The sequence below is a fragment of the Xyrauchen texanus genome, chromosome 6 (assembly GCF_025860055.1).
Source record: "Xyrauchen texanus isolate HMW12.3.18 chromosome 6, RBS_HiC_50CHRs, whole genome shotgun sequence".
NCBI classification, from domain to species: domain Eukaryota; kingdom Metazoa; phylum Chordata; class Actinopteri; order Cypriniformes; family Catostomidae; genus Xyrauchen; species Xyrauchen texanus.
This window is the reverse complement of record NC_068281.1, coordinates 15,402,367-15,428,247: the sequence shown is the minus strand read 5'-3', so window position 1 is coordinate 15,428,247 and position 25,881 is coordinate 15,402,367. Positions and strand designations below refer to the sequence as shown.

Here is a 25,881-nt window from a genome sequence, read left to right as displayed (position 1 = left end):
GCTGAATGCTGTAGGTTAGGCTGACCCATCATCAGAACGTGAGGTATGAGACTGATGAAACTTAACTAATTTTGACAAGTTATGTTAGGGCCTAATCGTACTTGGATGTATTACATTTACTCAGTGTATTGACCGTGGCAAGCAAGTCAAATGTTTATAGAACATTTTAAATTGTATCAGTCGGAAGTGTCAGCGCAATTGTTTACCAATGTGATGTTAGTGGAAGGAATGAAACACGTTTTTGTTTATATTTAGGATCATATTATGGCAATCTCTTGTCGAAACATGCTTGACCATCGATTATCTGAATACAACTTGCTAGGGGAAAATCTAAACCGGAGCTTGTGTGATTGGTGTGATGTGATGGACAAGACCGTTATTAGCTTGATATAAAGATGAATAAATATAACTTTAAAGTGAAACATTACGTTAAGCTTAAAAGCGACAATCAGGTCTATCAGACGAGTTATTTTATTTATGTGCATCGACTGCTGCATATATTTATGCGTTTCAGTGACACCTTGTTCTAGTAAATACCAAAACAAAATCAACATGGCTCTGTTCAAGACGACACGTAGGTTTTCCCTACTTTGTAACAGGGTCTTAAAGCGTCACTTTCACCTTCACTCCAGGGCTAAAGTATCAGAATTGCCGAAGATGCCCCTGACAAACAAGTTTAAATGTGCTGCGGCTAGCAGCTTGGCTCAGTCTGACGGTCCAGACCGGGTTGAACAACAACCAATCAGAGACGTACCTCCAGGAGAAGGTGGTGGAGAAGATAACCAAGGGGATCCTCAAATTATTAAATCTCCAAGTGATCCCAAGCAATACAGGTATTGTCCACAGATTCAGATAACCCTATACCATATCATTTTAGCACTATGAATGGACACTGTGTACCTAGACTAACAGTTTACAGTTTCAAGTTAGAACATGTCAAACCTTTAAAAGGATCATTTTACACCATGAATGATGTGATGATAATGAAGGATATGGAATAAACAAAAAATATGAGATCGTACAGGTAAAACACAAGCTCTTGTTACAGATGTATGTAATTTAACACTTTGCGCTGCAATAGTTTGCATAAAAATGACAATTCTGTCAGCACCCTGTTGTAAACCCATATGATTTTATTTATTTGAATCATAAAAGGCCTCAGTCACCATTTACTCTCATTGTATGTAAAAAAGATGTGAATGGTGACTTGAGGCTAACATTCTGCCTAACATCTCCTTTTGTGTTCCAAAAGAAGAAAGGAATTCCAGTGTTAATTATCATTTTTGGCTGAACTATATTGAACATTTTTTGGCTAAACTATCTCTTTAAGAGCTAATCCAGCTTCCAAAATATGTTCTCTCTTTTTCTTCCAGATTCATTGAGCTGAGTAACGGACTGAGGGCTCTTTTGATCTCTGATCTGAGCAGTTTAGATGGGAAAGCTGAAGATTCAGAGGAGGAGGAAGAAGATTCAGAGGAGGAAGAGGCGGCAGAGGAAGAGGAAGACTCAGGGGAGGGAACAGATGAAGAGTCTGAGGAGGAAGGGGACAGTCAAGACAGTGACTTTGAAGAGCTAGATGAGGATGATGACAATAAGAAAAAGGGATGTGAAAAACAGGTTTGTATATTGGTCAGTAATGATTAGCACAAGTGATTTTAACCATTATCTGTGTATTGAAGAGGGATAATTTGCCCTAAAATGAAAACTGTCATCATTAACATAATTTTCACCCTTATTTTGTTTCTAACTATAAAGAGTTTCTATCTTCTGTGGGAGACAAAAGGACATTGTATTTCATCGTATAGTGACTGAGACTTTCATTCTGCATAAAATCTTGAAAAAAGTTTGTGTTTCATGGAAGTAGGGCTGGGTATCGTTCAAAGAATTTCGATACCGATACCTTGAACTTTTTTTCGATACCAATTTTATTAAATCCATTTGAACAAGATTACAAACATTACACATTTCCTCAAACCGTTGTTTTTCTTTTTTCAGTTTGTTGATTTTTACACATTCTCAAAGACTCGTCTCCTGAGCCTTCTGGTCTACTCATGCCAGGGTCGGCAGAGGCTATAACATTAATGTGAAGAGGAAAAAAAAAACAACGCTAAACTGTTAATTCAGCCAACCCTAAGGATAAGTACGGTTTAACAAGATAACTAGTTTGATGTACGTTAAACTTGATCAGTTACTGTCAACCTTAAAGCATTTTTAGCATCAGTTTAGCTAGCTATCTGTAGCCATACATCCAAACAATATCTAACATTACGTATGTCCCAGTTTATAGGACTATGTTGCCGTGGACAGAAACGTTAATGTAACATGTACACAAGCATGTACCACTACAATTTAGCTGATTTTTGTTTGTTGGTTTGTTTGCTAAACATTAACCTTACCTGTCAGAGTCCCAGTCATAGCGCTGCTGCATTCATCAGTAGTTTTGGAGGACTCGTGTGGTGGGCATGTTCAAGGAAGTTCTGTGGCAGGACGCAGAGAGGATTACTGCACCGGCTCGGTCTTCTTGCAGTCGAAGACGGAGCAACTTTCTGCTCTTAAGTTTATTCCGTGCACTGTCAAGTGCTTCATCAGATTTGTCGTATTGTTGGTTTTGGCAGCAATTATCTTGTTGCAAATATTGCATCGAGCCTGGTGAAATGTAGCCACACTTTTGATCTTTTACATCTATGGGGGTTGAGACCCATACACACTACAGCCTCACGTGTGAGCGTGTCTCTGGGCGTAACTGGTGTAAACTAGTGTTTTTCCTTGATGCCTAAACACAGCCAATCACTGGTACTTTTAGATTTGGGCACATCTAGCATGCTACATGCTTATCACAGACGTTGACGAGCTTAACCCCTTAGGTATCGAAATTTGGTACCGAACGACAAGACATTTTTCGATACTCTATTGTTTAGAGCCAATTCGGTCGGTACCTAAAAATAATCAAACTCGATACCCAGCAGTACATGGAAGAAAGAAAATAATACATGTTTGAAACAACAAGAGGGTTAATAAATGATGACTGAATTTTTGGTGAACCATCCCTTTAAAAGCAGTCTGACAATGTTTTTCTGAAATCAGTCTGCAGCTGCCCTTTGCATTGGCGTTGGAAGTTTCAGTGACCCTAATGACCTGCCTGGACTTGCGCACTTTCTAGAGCACAGTACGTCACACCTTCAAGCATTCTGCCATACTATAGCAGTTTATACTTAGACTTGTTTACTTAACTGTATCCCTGTCTTTCATGTCTCAGTGGTGTTCATGGGCAGTGAGAAGTACCCTTCTGAGAATGGCTTTGATGCATTCTTGAAAAAGCATGGTGGCAGTGATAATGCCTCCACTGACTGCGAGAGAACCATTTTCCAATTTGATGTGCAGAGGAAACGCTTCAAAGAGGCCCTTGACAGGTGAAGTAGCTCTAAAGATGTGATCATATCACATCAGCTGAGTACTATTGTCATAATTCACACTTCAATGCACCTCTTTTGAATATTTTCTGAACCCAGAGATTTAAAACAAATACGTTTCTTTATATATATTAAAGGGATAGTTGACCTAAAAACAAAAATATTTAAAAAAAAAAAAACGAGATCTTCCATGAAACAAAAGATGTTAGGTAGAATGGTACCCTCAGTTACTATTCACTTTCATTGCATATTTTTTTCAATACATTGAAAGTGACTGGTACCTTAAGCTAACGTTCAGCCTAACATTTTCCTTTTTGAAACAACATGAGGGTGAGTTATGTCAGAAATGTAATTTTTGTGTGAACTATACCTTTAAGCTTTGACCAGACAAAACCATTATCAGAGTGTGATTGTTGTTTTTGTCTCAGATGGGCTCAGTTTTTTATCTGTCCACTTATGATTGAAGACGCCATTGATCGAGAGGTTGAGGCTGTGGACAGTGGTGAGTGAAATTTCAGTTCTAGATTTAAAGGAACAGTTCCCCCCAAAATGAAAATTCTCTCATTATTTACTCATGCTGTACCAGATTAAACTTTTTCTTCTGCAGAACACAATCGAATATTTTAATAATATCTCAGCTCTGTAGGTCCATACAATGTAAGTGAATGGTGACCAAAACTTTGAAGCTCAACAAAGCACATAAAGGCAACATTAAAAATAATAGATACATACAAAATATAACTTCTTTTTCAATGTACATCTTGCCATTGCAGTCTCCAGGCACGATCATGATTTCAAGCTTGATTGCTCTTACCGGAGCTTAGCTCTTACAGACCATTAGATGGCACTAGAAAGTGTTATTGAGCTTGAAATCATGATTGCCAAGGAGAATGCTGATGTCATGATTTATTGTGAAAAAAGGAGTTATATTTTGGTCTTTCTCACCAAAAAACAATTGGATTACTTCTGTAGACAAGGATTAAAACACTGGAATCTTATGGATTACTTTTATGCTGTCGTTATGTGCTTTTAGGAGTTTCAAAGTTTAGGTTACCATAAACTTGCATTGTACAGACCTACAGAGCAGAGATATTTAAAAAAAAAAAAACAATCTTCAATTGTCCTCTGCAGAAGAAAGTCATACACTTCTGGGATGGCATGAGGGCGAGTAAAGCCCAACGTATACTTTGGTCAGAGCATTCACTTAGAGAACGCGTGGCGCAAATCTTTTCATCAGAGTGCTCGAGCACTGAACGTGTACAGCCAGATTTTTCTGACCACGTCTTTTAACGTGCAGAATGCGCATGTGCTTGGAATTATTTGCACTAATTAATCAATCCACAAGTTGGCAACTCATGCTTGAGCCATTGCTATCATGAAGAAACGCTGGAAGACGACGTAATCAGTGGTAAATAATAGGAGATGAAGGTAAAAACAACAACGGTAGAGATGCACGCCAAGAGTGCATATGCGAGGAGGTCAGGAGATACCTGGCATTTTATATTAATCGAGTTTGAAGGAATATAAAGATATCTGTATTAGTCTTATATTTCTTGTACAGTCGTTGAGCACATGCGGCAACTGCTTGTGTGTGCGCGCACAATCAAATGGAGTATATATTGACAGGCTCGCGTTCGGCTGGACTTTGAGGTTAAATAATGAGCGAATTTTCATTTTTGATGAACTGTTCCTTTAGAAGTCTTGATAGCAAGACGGAGCATGTTAACAGCCTTATGTATTCGTTACAGAATATCAGCTTGCTAAACCTTCAGATTCCCATCGTAAGGAAATGCTCTTTGGCAGCCTAGCAAAGCCCAACCATCCCATGGGCAAGTTCTGCTGGGGTAAGTCAAATACTTACATACACTTAAAAGTCTCTTGAGTTACAAAGTTTTTTTCCTGAAAAGTTTTAGATTTATTTGAGCATATTAAGCAGTCTTTTTGTATTTAAGGAAATGCCCAGACACTGAAGACTGAGCCTAGGGAAAAGAACATCAATGTTTACAAGCGATTGCGTGAGTTTTGGAAGAGGTACTACTCTGCCCACTATATGACCTTAGCTGTTCAGTCCAAAAGTAAGTAATGTAAGCAGAGCCTGACTCGGATATGGAATTAATGGAGATATAAAAATATTTGAAATATGGGAAGTTTTAGTTGATCCTAAGGTGTCCTCTACTTTTTCCTTCATAGAGAAACTTGACACTCTTGAGGAATGGGTTAGAGATATCTTCAGTCAGGTTCCCAACAAGTAAGTGGAACATAAGCGCTATTTAGAGTTGAGTAAAATGGGATGATATTAATGTGCTTAAACAATTACTTCTCAATGTTTTCAGTGGGCAGCCAAAGCCAGATTTTTCAGGCCAAGTGGACCCATTTGACACACCTGCCTTCAATAAACTTTACCGAGGTATGTTATATAGAACAAAGTATTTTTTCATGGCACAAGATGGCTCTTGATTCTTCTGTCTACACTGGTTTTGGATAGGCAGTTTATGAGTGCTGATGATACAATAATTGTGACTCATGTTAAAGTCACAGTTAATGTCTGACTTCCGTAGAACACAAAAATAGATGTTAGGCAGAATGTTGGTCTCAGTCACAATTCACTTTCATTGTATGGTAAAAAGATGCATTGAAAGTAAATGGTGACTAAGACCCAATTTATGCCTAACATCTTTTGTTTTCCAAAGAAAGTCAGTATGGGTTTGAAACAACATGAGGTTGAGTAAATAAAATAATTTTGGATGAACTATTCCTTTAACACAATTATAATCTCTTGTACAGTTGAAGTCAGAAGTTTACATACACCATAGCCAAATATATTTCAAAACAGAGCTTTATCTTCCTGGCTGATGTCTTGGCATGTTGCTTCAATTTATCCACATAATTTTCCTTCCTCATGATGACATCTATTTTGTGAAGTGCACCAATCCCTCCTACAGCAAAGCACCTCCACAACATGATGCTGCCACCCACATGCTTCACTGTTGGGATGGTGTTCTTCGGCTTGCAAGCCTCACTCTTTTTCCTCCAAACATAACGATGGTAATTATAGCCAAACAGTTAAATTTTGTTTCATCAGACCAGAGGACATTTCTCCAAAAAGATCTTTGTCTCCATGTTCACTTGCAAACTGTAGTCTGGCATTTTATGGTAGGTTTGGAGCAGTGGCTTCTTCCTTGAACAGCATTTCAGGTTATGTCGATATAGAACTTGTTTTATTGTGGATATAGAAACTTGTCTACCCATTTCCACCAGCATCTTCAGAATCAGCTTTATTGCTAAGTATGCTTTCACATACAAGGAATTTTTCTTGGTGACAGGAGCTTCTAGTGCACAACAAATACAAAAACAGCAGCAAGCCATAGATAATAAAAAATATCTATATAATTATACATATACGTACATACAGTCACACACCTTCATTCATTCATTCATTCATTCATTCATACATACACATACGTAGTACAAATCTAAAACAAATCCGTTGTATCAAAAATACAGTATGTTATGTACAGTGCAAAAAGTTATTTTTTTTTTGGCATGTAATGGCAGAAGAGGATATGTTAGATAATATAAATAGACTTAAACTGTGTATTGCACATAATTATTGCTCAATGGGCAGCTTTAACTGTTTATGATATGGATGGCCAGAGGGAAAAAACTGTTCCTGTGCCTGACGGTTCTGGTTTTCAGAGCTCTGTAGTGTCGGCCTGAAGGCAACAGTTCAAAAAGGTAATGGGCTGGGTGAGTGAGATACAGAGTGATTTTACCAGCCCTTTTCCTCACTCTGAAAGTGTACAGTTCTTGAAGGGGGCAACCAATAATCCGCTCAGCAGACCGAACTGTCCTTTGTTGTCTTCTGATGTCTGATTTCGTAGCTGAACCAGACAGTTATTGAAGTGCAGAGGACAGACTCAATGACTGCTGAGTAGAACTGTATCAACAGCGCCTGTGGCAGGTGCTGTTGATACAGTTCTACTCCGCAGTCATTGGGTCCTTTGCAAGGTCCTTTGCGGTTGTTCTGGGATTTGCACTTTTCGCACCAAACTATGTTCATCTCTATGAGACAGAATGCGTCTCCTTCCTGAGCGCTATGATGGCTGCATGGTCCCATGGTGTTCATACTTCCTTACTATTGTTTTTACAGATGAATGTGGTACCTTCAGGCATTTGAAAATTGCTCCCAAGGATGAACCAGATTTGTGGAGGTCCACAATGTTTTTTTCTGAGGTCTTTGCTGATTTCTTTTGATTTTCTCATAATGTCAAGCAAAGAGGCAGTGAGTTTGAAAGTAGGCCTTAAAATACATCCACAGGTACACATCTAATTCAGTACACCACCTATCAGAAGCTAACTGACCAATGGTCTAAAGGCTTTATATAATTTTCTGGAATATTCTAAGCTGCTTAAAGGCACAGTTAACTTAGTGTATGTAAACTTCTTTAGTTTATGTAAACAACCCACTGGAATTGTGATAGTCAATTAAAAGTTAAACAATCTGTCTGTAATCAATTGTTGGGAAAAAAAATACTCATCATGCACAAAGTATATGTCCTAATTGACTTGCCAAAACTGTAGTTTACTAATATTAAATCTGTGGATTGGTTAAACAATGAGTTTTAATGACTTCAACCTAAGTGTATGTAAACCTCTGACTTCAACTGTATGTTTATTACAGTGGTGCCTGTCAGAAAAGTGCATGCCCTCACTATCACGTGGGCTCTTCCACCACAAGAGAAGCATTACAGGTAAACTAGTCACGAACTCTTTAGTTTTAGTTCCTCGTAACCTCTAAAACACAGTCACCCAGATTGAGATTCAGTTGAATGCTTTTGCAGCTCCTTAAATAACTGCTGTTCAGTCTCAAAAATATTGGCAAAAGTAACTTTCAGAAAAGAGATTTGTTGTTCTAAATTAAAAATGTTTGTCTGTAATGATTTCCAGAAGCCTAGTATTTAATCCATATGATTCTTACTCAAATCTCTTTATGTCTGTCCTCAGGGTAAAGCCTCTGCATTACATTGCTTGGCTGATTGGTCATGAGGGAACTGGCAGTATCCTTTCCATGCTCAGGAGGAAGTAAGTCACTCCTCTCTTGATGTAGTTTTTAGTAAATGGCATTGTGGTTTTGATTTCCATGTCACTTGCCACTACACATAGCAAGAGTGTTGTTTTGAAATGTCAATAATTTGTTTTTTTTAATACCTGAATCTCTTTGTCTAGGTGCTGGGCTTTGGCTTTGTTTGGTGGAAACAGTGAAACTGGTTTCGATCAGAACACCACCTACTCAATTTTCAGTATCTCCATCACTCTGACTGATGAGGGCTACCAGAACTTCTATGAGGTCTGCAAAGGTCATCAGTCTATTGGAATATTGACTAACTACACTAATGTTGTTGAATGTGTCAGAAAACATCCACTACATTTACTAGCATCCTTATGACATAATATACTTTTCACACTTAATGGAATTATAGAAATACATGTTACAAGCTGAGATGCAGCATTGCTGGATGTGTGTAAAATAGGATTACAAGGCCTTTGAGGCACAAACACACCCTTTTATCATTCTAAATTACAACAGACACAATATCTTTAAACCCGAGTGCCCGAAGGAAGCATCTGTGATAGTTTGGCTTATTTTCTTCATTCAGGTTGCTCATCTGGTGTTCCAGTACTTGAAAATGCTTCAGACACTTGGTCCCCAACAAAGGTAGGCCTTTTACATGAAATGTACTAGTCTGATGTGCAGTTTTATTGAAGAGGATCTTTGCTGACCTATAGCACACACAACACTGAAGAATAAAACTGTTAAGACTTCTCAACAAACTTTCTTCTGCAGAATATATGAGGAAATTCAAAAGATTATGTCCAATGAATTCCACTATCAGGAGCAGGTAACAGTTGATCTTTTTACACTGCTGCCAGTCTATGAATGATTTGTTGTTTACCTCCAGTATTTTTGTGTTCCTAACCAAGAGCCAATTAAACAAAGAGTTGGTGATGGTGACTTTGCTTTGTGTGGACTTACATTGTACTCACAGTGTTTCTTTTACAGACTGATCCCATTGAGTACGTGGAGGACATATGTGAAAACATGCAGCTGTTCCCAAAAGAGGACTTCTTAACTGGAGACCAGCTTATGTTTGAGTTCAAATCAGAGGTAGATGCCCTATCAAAGACACTAAATAAATGAGTCAGGGTCAGGCTTTGGGCAAAAATACAACTGAAAGTGACAAACATGCCTTTAAAAATCTATGTATGGGGGGTTTTCCAGGGTTCCTGCGGATCCTCAAGTCTTTTGTCTTAAATTCAGTTACCCAAAATTTAAGGTTATAAAAAGTCTTAAATATCTTAAATTATACAACAAAAGTCTTCGTTTTTATTTAAAGAGGTCTTAAATTTGGTGGCGGAAAGTCAGTAATAATAATATGATCTAATGTGATTATCAAACTTCAAAAGAATCAGATTTAATGAAATAAATACTCCAGAGTAAAAACGTGGCACTGTTGTATTTTCTCCAAGCACGCAGGGTGCTTGTGAGTGTTCCAGCTGTAGAAGAGCAGTTCACAATCATTAAGCCATATTGCAAATTTATGACAAACTATCACTAAAGATCAACTGATGATGATGATTATATAGTGTTGATGAAATATGACAATGTTTACTTTAAATTGTTTATATTGTAATACTTTGTAGATTATTGTAGGAGTGCACGTTATATATCCCTTATTTCTTTGAATTAGCAGCTGGAAGCAGTGAAGCGCAAACATTTCAAAATAAGAGTCCCCGGTTAAAGTACATCTGGAATTTAATTAAATCCGGACTCTTGTAGCCTCTGTCTGGCCATCCCCATCACAGGAAGAAAAGACTAAGAATATTTAATATAGGCTTCCAGTTTTAAAAAACTATTGGCACACTAACTGGCTTTTTTTCAACACCTTATCAAATCAGCACAATCCAATATTGGTCAGCCTCTAATTTGTATTTATTTATTTATATAATGGTACATAAACAAATTTGAATGTGATATATGTGGAAAACATGTATTGAATATTTTAAACTTGTATATATATACTAACCTGTTTTACTGATAAATTAATGTTAAAGCCATGTTGAATGTGTGTTCCTGCCTGTTTAATAAGAATCTGTGATACATTATCTTTACATAAGATATACACTCTATATATGAGTTTGTAAATTTAATTGTATGGTAAGTGACATTCTCAGTCTAATTATTTGAATTGTGTTTATAAATGGAGGAATTTCACATAAAAGGATGACTGATCATAATTAAATATATATATTAGTGCTGTCAAAGTTAACGCATTAATATCTCGTTAATGCAAAATTCGTTTGATGGCACAATTTATTTTACCGCCGTTAACGTGTAATGTGACCCTTTGAATAAACCGTAGTTCATGAGAAGCCTGCTGCTGTCTACAAGGTCACAGTCTCTGTTTGATAGTGCACTAGCCAATGCAGAAATTGGAGACAATTCTGGAACCCTGCAGGTAATCTACACTGTCATTACCCCATTTAATCCCACCGGTTACAATTGTGACTGGGATCTAAAAGGACTTTTTGATCTTTTTGTTTTTTTTTGTCAATTCAGTGGTCAATTGTAAATGACAGTGCAGACTTTTCTGCTTGAGTGGCGCAAATAGTCACATGACCAGATCTATAGTCACATGACCTGGAGCTAATTCCACTGTGCTCCTGGAAAGATTGTCTGTCAAAACTCCATAAAGAAATCCTAAAATAAATCCTGCCATAATACACATGCAACTACCATATTTTTAACATAATTTGAATTGCGTTGTATTGTTCATTTTCTGTTGTTCAACTTTGTTGGTGGGGTAGGTTTTATGTGGATGACTGAAAAATACATCAGGATCTGGAAGCATATTTTGTCCATTAGATAGAAAAAAGTTCTCATCATTTACTCACCGTTATGCCATCCCAGATGTGTATGACTTTCTTCAGCAGAACACAAATTAATATTTTTAGAAGAATATCTAGGCTGTGTAGGTCCATACAATGCAAGTGTTCAAACCTTTGAGGCTCCAAATATCCCATTTGGCATAATAAAAGTAATCCATAAGCTCCAGTGGTTTAATTAATGTCTTCTGAAGCGATCAAATCAGTTGTGGGTGAGAACAAACCAAAATATAACAGCTTTTCACTGAAGTCTGCTTGGCGATCATGATTTCAAGCTCAATTATACTTCCAAACGCCATCTAGCACTCTGCGCACGTGTCAGGCAGTAGAAAGTATAATCGAGTTTGAAATCATGATTGTGTGTAGAGACTACAATGGCAAGATGTACAGTGTAACAGGAGTTGTATTTTGGTTTGTTCTCACTCAAAACTGTTTGGTTGGCTTTCATTGACTTTGTGATATTTGGATCTTCAGAGTTCTGTTCACCTTTCAGTTGTATTGTATGGACCTACAGAGCTGAGATATTCTTCTAAAAATCTTCACTTGTAGTTCTGCAGAAAAAAAAGAAAGTCTGGGATGGTATGAGGGTGAGTAAATGATAAGAGAATTTTCATTTTTTGATAAACTATCCCTTTAATATCTGACATTGGTACATATTTGTGCTGTTTTAGCATGTCTAGCACACACAGGAACTCCGGATAATCAAAGGTCTTGAATTGTTTTGCTTTCTTAGGTGATTTCTGCTCCATTGAAACTCCTCACACCAGAGAAGGCCAACTTGCTCCTTTTGTCCCCTGAGCATGAAGGCCAGTGTCCACTTAAGGAAAAGTGGTTTGGGACCCATCACAGTATAGAAGGTTTGTATATCATTATAATTTCTGAAAAGTAGACTGTTTGGCAGGAGTAGACAGACAACTTGAGTGAATTCTCAATGCTCAACATGCCAACTGCATGTTTTTCAGGTCAAAGAGCCTTTCTGATAGATGTGCTTGCACATTAGCCTGAGAAATATTTTTGTAGCATGCAAAACTGATTTGCCGTTATTGAAACAGTCTTGACAAAGTTTTGGGAAGCATACTTGCCTTAAAGTGATCGTTCACCCAAAAATGAAAATTTACCCTCATATCGCTCAAAACCTCTGACTTCTGTGAAACACTAGAGTTTTTGAAGAACCGTTTTTGTCCATTCAATCATTTTCAAAATATTATCTTTTGTGTTCCACAGAAGAAAGAAATTCATACCGGTTTGGAGCAACATTAGGGTGTGTAAATGGGTTTGGGTGACAATCCCTTAAAGTAAACTTGTGTTGGGTACTTTAGAATCTTTGTGAGTCTTATGCATTTAGAGTCTATATTTATTCAGCCTAGAAGTCAGGATGTGGAGAGACAAACAGCTGTTAGAAACATGTTTTCCCCTCTTTTGACATACAGACATACAGCAACACTGGAGAGATCTCTGGGCTGGAGATTTTGGTTTAAACCCAAGCTTTCACCTTCCTGCTGAGAACAAGTTCATCGGTAGGTGTGCTGTAATGTTTTGCTTCTGCAGTGAACAGTGGGAGCTTATTCTAAAATCCTGTTTTAAGACTGTTTGCAATTGGGCTTGATTTGTTTTCTCTTCATTTTCAGCCACTGATTTTGCCCTCAAAATATCTGACTGTCCGGACACTGAGTATCCTGTCAGAATAGTAAACCATGACAGAGGATGTCTGTGGTACAAGAAGGATAACAAGTTCAAAATCCCCAAAGGTGTGGATGTGTTTGTGAATATATCGAGTGTTAAAGAGACCGTCACATACACGTGGGGTTCAAAAGTCCACTTGTGAAAAGGTTTCTATTTAGCATTTTTTTTTATTATTTATTTGGCACAGTTTTTTCATGACAGATTAGTTTGACAGCATGACAATTTAAGTGAAAAGTTGAATTGAAAAAGTAACATGAACTTCTTAGAGATCCTCTTATGTGCTTCAATAGAAGCAAGGAAAGCTTGCCTATTGTTTAATGGCGTTTACATGGTCAACGTCACTGTATTTCCTTACATTGAAATTGTGACCTAGAAATAGTACTGGATCCTAAAGTGTTAGTTCACCAAACATTTTTAATTCTCTCATGATTTACTCACATCAAGCTATCCCAGATGTGTATGACTTCTGAACACAAACTAAGATTTTTAAAATAATATTTCTACTCTGTAAGTCCATGCAATGCAGATGAATGGGTGCCAAAATTTTGAAGCTTCAAAATCCACATAAGGTCATCATAAAAGTTCCTCAGATGACTGGTGATTAAATCCATATCTTCTGACGTGATATGATAAGTGTGGGAGAGACAAAGATCAATAATACAATTTCTGTTTTGGGTGATTCACATTCTTCAGGGCAAGCAGGAGAATCTATGAAAATTGATCTGTTTCTCAACCACACCTAGTGTCTGAACACATGGATTTAACCTCTGGAGTTTTATGGATTACTTTTATGCTCCCTTTATTTGGATTTTGGAGCTTCAAAATTTGTCACCCATTCACTTGCATTGTGAGGGCCTACAGAGCTCAAATATTCTTCTAAAAATCTTAATTTGAGTTCTGCAGATGAAAGTCATACATATCTGGAATGCAAGTAGGTTGAGTAAATCATGAGATAATTAGCATTTTTGGATGAACTCCTTTTAACCTTTCTTTGTTTTAAATAATAATTAAACAAATCTGAGAACTTTCTCTTTACTTCTAGGTTTAAATTAGATTTTAAATCCCAGATTTTCAATGTGAACCCCACTGTACCTGATGTCCTCTAGGAAAATGCATTTTGTTGAGTGCAGAATCTGCAACCTCCATGCTCAATTACCATCTCACACTTTGCTTTTTATCTTTTCCTCCAGCATATGTGCAGTTCCACCTCATATCACCAGTGGTTCAGAAGTCTCCTAAAAAGTAAGTTGAAGATCATGTACAAACTTGTAGTCATACGAGCGGATCTTCTAAATGCTGTAGCCATGGTAACCTTGTCTAGCCATTAGGGTGTCTGCTCAGGCTTTAAGAATCACTTCATGTCTGGTTTCTATTCTCGTCCATCTGTTTACCTTTCTTTCTGTCTTTCTCACTTCCATTTAGCCTGGTGCTTTTTGACCTGTTTGTGAATATCTTGGTTCATAACCTGGCCGAGCCAGCCTACGAGGCTGACGTGGCTCAGCTGGAATATAAACTAGTTGCTGGGGAGCATGGCCTGGTCATCAAGGTTAAGGGTTTCAATCACAAACTGCCTGTAAGTAATACTACCATTTTCCATTTAAACCAATTAGTTCCAGATTTTTACATTGTCTTTATTTCCCTCCTTTTCTCCCTGTGCAGTTGCTGTTCAACCTGATTGTGGATTATCTCGCCGATTTCTCCACCACTCCTGACGTTTTCAGCATGTTTGCAGAGCAGCTGAAGAAGACTTATTTTAACATCCTCATTAAACCTGAGAAGCTTGGAAAGTATGTCTCCTTTGCATTCACTTAAATTGCATTTCTTGTGGCTTTAGCACACGTTTTGCCATGACCAATTTGTACCCACCAATTTATGATATAGCTTCCCTCACAGCAGGGAAGTATCTAATACAGAGGAAGCTACTCTAATTGTTGTTCAGATATTTTTATTTTGTTTGTGTGTGTTTCTAACACATATTTTAAAATAGTTTTTTTATATAATTGTATTAATATTATACTTTTTAATTAATTTCAGGAATTTAATGAATCTGAAAAACTTATAACCAATAAAATGATCACACTTTTATTGAAAGTAATGCACCAAAATTGGACAGAAAATATATTAAAACCATATTAAATATATTAAGTTCTTTAACAATCAAATTTAAGATTTATTTTTAATTTTTTACCAATTATCCAAATAATGTAACGTTCTAGAAAACTATAATGATATACAAAATAGCAGTCAAGTAATGAACTTAGCAGATCTAGGCTAGCATCTTGCAATTACAAAAAGTTTAAATATGCTACGTTCATTTTAATGAAAACAACAGGCAAAACACAGAATGCCAGAGGGCCTCTATTCTGGTTATGTAAACATATTTATACTTTAATATAAAATGATTGTGCAAAACAACAGTGCAAAACGGCAGTAATGGAACTAAAACCAACCTCAACTGTTAACGACAGGTGTAGTCTCAAGTGAAGAACAAAGTTTTGCAGGGCTAAACAAATTTTTATGTAATGGCTATACACATAGCAAATTGGACTGCTTTTTAAGTAAAAGTGGCAGGTTTCTCTTCAAGAACAAAAGTTGGTCAGCTTTCTGGCAGGAGAGACGGTTCCTCTTCTCATCAAGAACATGAGATGCAGCACTGAATCGTCTCTCTCTCTGGGCTTGGGCAGATAAATACCTGCGTGCAGTCCGCGCAAGCAATGGAAAGCGATCTTTTTTCATGTACAAGTAATCAAGAGGATTGTCGCGTTCACGTGATACGAGCGTGACACGATCAACCGTGTTCAGCAACTGCTTTCGGGTCCCTGAATAACATATAACTTGCGAGGAAGGGCACCCGGTCGACTTTCTGGTGCCCTCCTAGGGAGTTGGTGCCCTGCGTAGAATGCGTATAGGGAGCAGAGGTACTGCTTTGAAGTATTTCCACACCGCTGACATCGGCCTTTTGCTGGGTAGCGCCGTGATTATGGCTAGATAGATCAAGATTGAAACCTGAGCACTGAGGGGCATATATTTTTGGCTCTTTATTCTCTTTCGGGCAAAACAAAAAAATTTATTTTCGGCCGAAAGTTTTATTTATTACCCATTAATAATAAAAAAACAAAGGTTAACTCTGCTGTGATGGGGTTTGAAATACAGCTGCTGAGGAAGTGACAAAGAGAAGGAGGCAAATTTAGCCTTACTGCATTAATCCATCAAATTTTTTCAGCAGTATGACAGATAAAGTCAAAAGTAATAGGATGCCACATTAGAACTGACTAGAACAGCTTTTTGGATGCTATATGCAACCAATCTGTCTGCGCAGTTTTATTTTTTTTTTGTGTGTTTTTTTTTTAATGTATTTTATAAACACTGTGATGTCCATGCTTGTAGCTATTGCTGTTAAATGAGTAATAGGAAATAAGGAAAGACAGAGATATGATGTGAAGGTTAATGTTTTTCAGAGACGTGAGGCTTCTGATTTTGGAACACTCTCGCTGGTCAACCATCCAGAAGTACCAGTCGGTGGTAGATGGGCTCAGTGTGAATGAGCTCATGGAGTTTGTGAGCAGCTTCAAGTCAGAGCTGTATGCTGAAGGATTCGTGCAGGGAAACTTCACTAGTGCTGTGAGTTTCACCCAAAGCATTCACATTCTTTTTGATATAAATCTTTTTTTATGTTCAGTATTTGTTTTTAAGGAATATTGCTGGGTTAGTATCTAGTGGACGAACGAGATGGTTTTTTTAATGGCCGATACAATGCGATATATCACACAATTTTATATAGTAAATAACAAACATAAATTTGCTAAAAATAATAATAATACACACTTATTTTGCACTATATTTACTAAATTTCAATATAACAAAAAAAATAATGGTAGATAGTCATTCAATTTTAGTCATTTATTTGCGCATGAAGAAATTGTTAATAAATTAGGAAGGAAATAACAGTATACATAGTAGTCCAGCAACCATAGATAGCATATCCAATCACACTTTCTCAAAAAATACAGAATCAAACCAATTGTACATACAGGGCATAGTGAATAAGACATTTGCTTATAGCACACGTGAAACGCTTTTACCTTGGGCTGCATCTGAAAACTTATGGCTTAACTGACAGTTGTTATGAATGAATGGAACTCTTAAGGAAACTGGTCTCAGCCTGAATCGCCTGCTTGGATTGTTACGGCATGACCATCGTGATTTGTGAATGAGAGGATCTTTTGATCCTGATCCTGAAGTTTTTGATTCTGACTGATGGAATACACGTTTCAGAGGAAGATATTAGATCAGCGCTCGACGGATTGAAAATGCTGTATTTTCGTGAGGTTCGTGAATTACATCTGTTTAAATGAGATATTTGCAGATGGTATATAATAGATGTTTTATATATATATATTTGCCTTTTATCATTAGAAAAGTGACAGGGAACTGCTGAGGAGAAGCTGTTAGAATATGTGCTTTAGAGGTAAATAATTGAGTGCTCCACAGGACGCTGAAGTTGTGTGAGGTTGGTTTATTACATCGGTTTTAACACGATATGCACATATTTGCAGATGGGATATGATATTAGTTATTAGTATGATATGATTAAACAAGTTACAGGGAACTGTTGAGGAGAGAGAGGGAGAATGAAACAGGCGAGCACTTAAGCATTATGAGCTCAAACGTGTCTGCCGTGGCTCTAATATTCGGGTCATTTAAATGACACTCTGTTGCACACCGGTCTATTATTGTAGTAACACGATGGCACAACAAAATGAACTGTGACTGCTCGTTAACATATCTCAGTCACTTCACATGCAAGCTAGCAATTCTCGGCACATTCAAGAAACAAATCGGCCAAAGTGGAATGTTTTTCGGCCAATGCGATAATTAAAAAAAAAGTATGAATATCGGCAGATTTATCAGTCGACCACTATTAAAAATAAGATATACTCTATATATCACAACAATACAACATTATCTGTGGCATGCATCAATTACCTCAGTCTCCTACTTCAGTTTGTAAAAGCACACAAAAAATGTGTTGACAGAAATGCAGTTACAATACATTGGAATTCTATGGGGCAATTGTTGACTTTGTTGTAAATGCATGATTGTCAACATTTTGTTTTTTGAGGGACAAGTTGTATTTATTTTTCTGATGTTGCTGATGGAGCAAAACTTGACTTGAACACAGAATGTTCCTTTTTAAATACAAAGCTTTCAGTAAACATTTAGAACTACATGTCTATGAATAATGTTATAACATGTAAATGGTGAATTGTAATTTTTCATTTCTCATCGCTTCTAGGAATCCATGGAATTTTTGCAATACATTACAGAGTAAGCACTTGACTTTTTTTTTATAGTAGAATGTGTGGTGTTTTGTAGAGCAGTATGCTTAAAGGGATAGTTCGCCCAAAAATGAACATTCTCATCATTTATTCACCCTCAGGCTATCACTGATGTGTCAGACTTTTTTCTTCTGCAGAACACAAAGATTTGTTTTTAAGAAAATCTCTGCTCTGTTGGTCCATACAATGCATGTGAATGGTGACCAGATCTTTGAAGCTCAAACAGCATATAAATGCAGCAACATAGGACTCCAGAGGTTAAATCCATGTCTTCAGAAGTCATATAATAAGTGTTGGTGAGAATCAGATAAATATTTAAGTCCTTAAATCTCCAATTTCACTTCCACATTCTTCATGAATATTTAATTATAAATATTCATCTGTTTTTCACCCACACTTATATTGCTTCTGAAGACATGGATTTAACCACTGGAGTCTTATGAATTACTTTTATGCTGCTTTGAAGCTTCAAAGTTCTGGCCACCATCACTTGCATTGTGTGGACCTACAGAGCTGAGATATGCTTCTAAAAATCCCACTTCTGTTCTGTGGAAGAAAGTCATAATGGCAACTTTCTTTAATAATGTAAAGAAAGTCGCAGGTGGCATGTAAATATGAGAGAATTTGTATTCTTGGGTGAACTATTCCTTTATTTTTTCCCTCTAAAATTTTCCCCAATTAGCAAACTGCAGTTCAAGAAGTTGCCAATAGAGGTTCCTGTTCTTTTCCGAGTTGTAGAGCTCCCTCAGAAACACCATCTCTGCAAAGTCAAGTCTCTCAACAAGGGAGATGCAAATTCTGAGGTCACTGTGTATTACCAGGTAAAACCAGTTTATAATATTTCAAACAGTAAATTATACCTCTTAGTTTCATTACAAAAACTGCAGCATATAATTTAACTAATATGAAATGTCCATCCTATAATTGCAATGCATTCATTTTCTGTATTGTCCCTAATGTCACCCTGTCTTTGTAATTTCTATTAATTGTCAGTCTGGTCTTAAGAACTTGCGTGAACACACTCTGATGGAGCTGCTTGTGGTGAGTATGAGTATGTTTTCAGTAGATCCGTCATTGCCAAGTGTGACAAATAGGTAATTTTTGACCCTTTTGGTGCTTTTTCTTTTTAACATTCTTTCTTCTGTATTGTAGATGCACATGGAGGAGCCATGCTTTGACTTCCTCAGAACCAAAGAGACGCTAGGGTGAGTCTATAGCACAGGGACTATATGGTTAAGACATTATCTTTCTGCAGTTACTGGTTTTAATTAGTTGTACTCAATCTGTTTTCACAGATATCACGTCTACCCCACCTGTAGAAACACATCAGGTGTCCTTGGATTCTCCGTCACAGTGGAGACTCAGGCCACAAAGTTCAAGTGAGCTCTCGCTGTGCATTTTGGTTGCAGTTCTCTGTTGCATCATAATTATCTGATTTATGCACTGAAGTTCACAGCTGTAGCCTCTTGACTTCAAATTCATAATTAACCTTTATCTCCACCTCTATCTCAACTAAATTGCAGTTTCATTTTTCTTATTGGTTCTCATTATTTCTGAACTGAAATAAAACCTTCACTGAATGCTAAGTTTGGGCGAGTTCAGAATGGAATACTAGCTTACTGAAAACTGTGCAGAACCTGTTGTGTACTGCATTTGCTGTGTTGGCATTGTGAAATAATATGGATAAACGTTTCAAACGGTAGTCATGTTGCATGTTAAATGCAGTGAGTGGAGTCCAGCTATATTTAAAATAAAAACAGTTATGTCCTTATTTTAAATCAAGATTTGTATAAAAATTACTTTTGGCAGTCCAATCAAATGAGTTAAGAAATGGAAGGTCATGTCTAGTGCATTATATTGAGGTATAGTGTTTTATGCAGTTCTGATATATATGGCACATTTTGGCAAAATTTGCGTACTGTGCTGCATATACACTGATGAGCAAAAACATAATGGTCACCTGTCTAGTATGCTATTGGTCCTCCGTGTGCCACCAAACCAGCGCCGACCCGCCGAGGCATGGACTCTTTAAGACCTGTGAAGGTGTCCTGTGGTAGCTGGCACCAAAATATTATCAGCAGATCCTTCAAGTCCTTTAAATTTTGAGGTGAAGCTGCTGTGGATCAGACTTGTTGGTCCAGCACAGATGCTCAATTGGATAGAGGTCTGGAGAATTTGGAGGCCAGGGCAACACCTTGAACAACACCTTGAACTCTTCATGTTCCTCAAACCATTCCTGAACGATGTGTGGCAGGGGTGCATTGTCCTATTGAAAGAGGCCATTGCCATCAGGGAATACCTTTGCCATGAAGGGGTGTACCTGGCTGCAATGATGTTTAGGTAGGTGGCCTGTGTGCAAATTTACATCCACATGAATATCCAGTCTCAGGGTTTCCCAGCAGAACATTCCCCAGAGCTTCACACTCCATCCACCAGCTTGTCATCTTCATAACAGTGCATCCTGGTGCCATCACTTCCCCAGGAAAATACTACACTCGTACATGGCTGTCCACTTGATGTAAATGAAAATGGGACTCATTGGACCAGGCGACCTTATTCCACTGCTCCAAGGTCCAGTTCCAATGCTTGTGTGCCCATTGTAGGCATTTTCAAAAGTGAAGTCATCATGGGCACTCTGACCGATCTGCGGCTAAGCAGCCACATACGCAGAAGAGTGTGATGCACGGTGTGTTGTGACACATTCCTCCCATAATCATTAAAATTGTCTGTGACTTGTGCCACAGTAGACATTGTCATTTCGGACCAGACGGGATAGCCTTCGTTGACCTTGTGCATCGATGAGCCTTGGGCACCTAACACCCTGTCGCCGGTTTGTGGGTTGTCCCTCCTCTGATCACTGTCAGCTGGTACTCACTACTGTTGACCGGGAGCACCTCACAAGCTTGCCATTTCAGAGATGCTCTGAACCAGTCATCTGTCGATAAGAATTTAGCCCTTGTCAAAGTTCAACACATTATGAGAACTGATTATTCGTTTACCGTCTAATCTACCCAGACCTTGACATGTGGCCTTGGAGATGATCTATGTTATTCACTTCACCGGTGAGTGGTCATTATGTTTTGGCTCATCAGTTTATATACACCGATCAGCCACAACATTAATACCACATTCCTAATATTGTGTAGGTCCCCCTCGTGCCTCCAATACAGCACCAACCCGCATCTCAGAATAGCATTCTGAGATGATATTCTTCTCACCACAATTGTACAGAGCAATCTGAGTTACCAGAGACTTTGTCAATTCAAACCAGGCCATTCTCTGTTGACCTACCTCATCAACAAGGCATTTTCATCTGCAGAACTGGATGTTTTTTTGTTTTTGGCACCATTCGGAGTGAGACTGCGTGAAAATCCCAGGGGACCAGCAGTTACAGAAATACTCAAACCAGCCCATCTGGTACCAACAATCATCCATGTGATTATATAATCAGCCAATTGTGTAGCAGTAAAGCATGCGGATACGGGTCAGGACCTTCAGTTAGTGTTTACATTAACCATCAGAATGAGGAAAAAACTTTTATCGTGATTTGGACCGTGGCATGATTTTTGGTGGCAGGTGGTGCAAAATACATTTAGCTTTTTAAAATGTTTAGTTTTTAAACATGTTTAGTTTGAACTTGTGAATTGCTTTATTAGTGTTAATGAAATACTGTTATTAAAAACTTGAATACATATTTGAATTTATTAAAACTTCACATTGCGGATCCTTGGATATTTCAAACCTTTGTACACTTTTTAAAAAAAAAGTATAATTAACACTGCGTAAACACGGTAGCCTACCTAACATTGCTTAATGTTTCTTTGATGCTGGTGAGACTTCACCTGAATCTGCAGGCTTGGCGATCACTGACGTAGTTGTAGGTTGGGATGGAAAAAAGTAGACCAGCAGATCAAAAGTGCTTGTTGTACTTTAACACACTATCTTAGTGTATGCACAAATAAGTTCATTCATCAAGAAACTTCCAAACACTGATTACATTTGAGGGTGCTTCAGCTGAACATCATCTTCTGTCATGCGGACAAAACATGGCATGCAAGTGCATTCTAGCGGCGGATGACTGGATAGCCAGCCTTATCAATGTCTGCAGCCATTATTATTGAACGTAATTGTCCTGAAATTAATTAATCGATGATCGATAAGCACAATCGATCAAAATATTAATTGATTATTGATTAATTATTAACATACAACAGTTCAACGAATAAATAAATGAAGAAAAAAAAAGGGCTGTCACAAAAAAACACATTTGTGCATGGAAAAACTTTCTTCTGCCATGTATCAGGATCTGCCATTGCTAATTAAACAACCCAAGCCTAATGGAGGCTTGGGTTGTTTAACTAGCAATGGCAGATCCTGATACTTAATCGAAAATGTCACTTTAGGACTAGAAACGGTGGCTTGGGTTGTTTCTAAGAAGTAATTGGAGAAACATGGATGCATGTTTGAGAGAGAGAGAGAGAGAGAGAGAGTGTGTGCCATTACCTGCGCCTGTCTCAACTTCCAAGCAGTGATGAACCGTAAAGCTAAAGCTGTTTAACTTTATTCCACACCTGTAGTGTAGTGTTAGCTTGCTGAGGATAATGGAATTTAGGTCAAATACAATCTATTTACTCTGTAGTCATCAGAGTGGTGGGTCCCCTCTGAATATTTTGCGCTAGTATGTGCGTACTCTTCTCCACCATGTTGAATGTTTATATTTCCCACTCTGGTATCCAGTAGTATCAGGTAAGCATATGTGAAATTACTCAGTCAGTTGTGTGTCTTTGCTGTGATATGCCTTGAGCTGTCAGTTGTGACGTAGTCGTGGTAATCCGAGCGATCATGGAGTGAGAAACAATGCTGATGACTTAAAAAAAAAAATGCATTCTGACTGATGTGCGCTGGCTCATAATAAATATATAAAAATTGCAACCTGCTAGCTAAAACATTTAATGTCACAGGAATAAATCGAAAGACACACTTACTGCTCTTATCTGCATTCTGAGACATCAGAACTCACGGAACATAATAAATCGTACAACCCTTTAAACTGACTGTAAGGGACTGTTCACACCAAATGTGTTTTTTGCATCCATATGTGCTGTTTTTTAATAGTGTTTCCATGTAAACAGACCTCTTTGAGCATTGTCACAACTTGCTGTTTTTCTGTGTCTCACACAGAACCGGCAAGTTTTTAAGACACCGTAAACACCTGCATTCTGTTCCATTTGTTGCACTGCTTGTAGCTTTTTTTTAACTCAAGAACGCATTCAGCCTTACAGCCTCAATTTAATTCTCACAAAATAGATGGCTTCTACTCTGACCCCAAGGTCTGTACATCCGGCCTTTAAAGCACTTTTTCTTACTCCTTGTTCTTCCTGCATTCCAGCACTGAGCTGGTGGAGACAAAGATCGAGGAGTTCCTGGTGAGCTTTGGCGAGAAGATGAACAGCTTGAGTGATGAGGCTTTTAAGACGCAGGTGACTGCTCTCGTCAAGCTGAAGGGTTGCGAAGACACGCATCTCGGTGAGGAGGTCGACAGGAACTGGACCGAGGTGGTCACGCAGCAATACGTCTTTGACAGACTCAGCCGAGAGGTGAGGAGCCCTGTTGTACATGAGCAAAATCTGACAGTTCTGTAACACGTTAATGATGAATTGTTGAAAAATACTCAGCCATTTTTATTTTGTATTTGTTCAACAGATTGATGCACTGAAACTCATGACCAAGGCTGAACTTGTGAACTGGTTCATGGAACACCGGGGTGAAAGCAACAGGAAGCTTAGCGTGCACGTAAGTTCACCCATCTAACTCTCTTGAGATTAATCTATGCAGGTGAGCCTAATTACAATGATTGCAAGGTAGTATTCTTGAAATTACACAAACACTGAAACTTAGTTATCACAGGTACTCCTCAAAAACAGTTGAGGGTTCTGCTTGAAAGGTCATATTTTTGCTTGGATTAAATACAAGTGTAATTTGCAATTGTAATGTGTAGACCATTTTGTCCATTAATGTAAATGCTGTTGTAGATAACAATCTGAAGGATGATTGGTGTCTCATTAGGTTGTTGGCTACGGAGTAGAAGAGAAAGACCCTCCTAGTGAACATCCGGCTGCTAAAGGTGAGGAGGGCAGTAAGATGTCATCGTATGGGGAGGTCTCCAAACTCACCTTCCTTCCAGCTTCCTCTTTACTGGCCTCAGCAATGACCATCAAAGACATCAGGGCCTTCACCTCCACCCTCAACCTCTACCCTTACCACAAGATTCTCAAATAAACAGCCAACATGGACTCACACACTGCCAAGCAGACAGACCCCCTACCTCTATCTTCCAACTTCTCATGTCTTTTTGTCATATTTTAGCAAAGATGAGTCGGGGCAGCAGTCTCCCGATTGCACTTGAGAAATGTGCTTCAGACATGTGTGCATTCATGTCCTGAGCCCTGCTGTTGGAATGACGTTGCTGTGAACTGTGTGTGTGTGTGTGTGTGTGTGTGTGTGTGTGTGTGTGTGTGTGTGTGTGTGTGTTTGTGTGTGTGTGTGTGTGTTTGTGAGTGAGGGCGTGGATGGGGCTCAGTCTTTGGAGTCTTGCTGATGGAAGCAGATCAAGAGAGGTCTAATTATATCCCTCCCTGGCTATAGTGGATAGAGCATAAACATGACTGTAAAATCTACTTGTGTGAATTTTTGCAGTAGGACTGCAGTGTTACATTTGTACTAATGAATTCATACTGTTGTTACACACAATTATTAATATATTTTAATTAGACGCATAAGAGACATAACTGCTTTTTATAAGGCCATGGTGATGATGCTTGATAGTGAGGTTGGGTAATGATGCTCAGAGATGGGCATTCGAGTGGAGCGTGCATGATGATGGTCCCTTTTACTGCTGTAGTATCATTCTGCATTTGGCACACCTTCAACCTGTGAACTGAGGAATGGCTAATGGCAATGCTTGTCGTCAGATTGTGCAAATATATTTATTAAAAGCATTTTAAAACCGATAATGGGTTGGATGCATTTGATCGTTTTCATGTTAATTATGAGTAGCATTTATATTTAAAATCTGATTCCAGTCAATATGAAAATCAAAATAAACCCCAGTGTTTCCTGTACTGAAGTTGTGAAATAGCAGTGTAGAGTTAATGTGATGTCATAAGAGCTTGTCTCACAAAGTAACAGCCAAGACAACCCATTTTTCGATTGTCTGCACTCAAAAACAGCATGACTACTAAGTCCTATACATGAACAGATGACTTGCCAACTCATGAGATATCAGTCTGAAGAGTTGTTCACTAAATGAAATCCCTGAATCAGTCAGAGCAGTATCTGACTGAATCGGAAGCAGACTTTCTGTTGTCCAACTCGAAATTAAGCAAGGACTGTGAAACTTATAATAATTACAGGAATGAATAGATATTAAAGTTGTTCATTTGACCGCATGTTAAAAGATAATTATTTGCAACAGTTTTGTTATATTTAAATTTTAATAAAACATT

The 25,881-nt window shown here is 38.0% G+C and overlaps 1 protein-coding gene across 1 annotated transcript; it reads left to right on the top strand.

Moving 5' to 3' along the window:
• Nucleotides 1–25,881, top strand: nrd1a (nardilysin a (N-arginine dibasic convertase)). Its single transcript, XM_052127971.1, has 31 exons — nt 1–43; nt 633–833; nt 1,374–1,617; nt 3,085–3,166; nt 3,257–3,410; nt 3,839–3,912; nt 5,159–5,254; nt 5,363–5,485; nt 5,601–5,658; nt 5,744–5,817; nt 8,092–8,161; nt 8,415–8,492; nt 8,637–8,757; nt 9,068–9,126; nt 9,256–9,310; nt 9,472–9,576; nt 12,088–12,211; nt 12,785–12,871; nt 12,983–13,102; nt 14,228–14,279; nt 14,460–14,610; nt 14,697–14,824; nt 16,496–16,658; nt 18,334–18,365; nt 19,059–19,197; nt 19,370–19,417; nt 19,529–19,581; nt 19,672–19,755; nt 23,766–23,973; nt 24,080–24,169; nt 24,443–25,881. The coding sequence occupies exons 2-31, from the start codon at nt 658–660 to the stop codon at nt 24,653–24,655; spliced, it is 3,261 nt and encodes a 1,086-aa protein (XP_051983931.1). The 5' UTR covers nt 1–43; nt 633–657; the 3' UTR covers nt 24,656–25,881.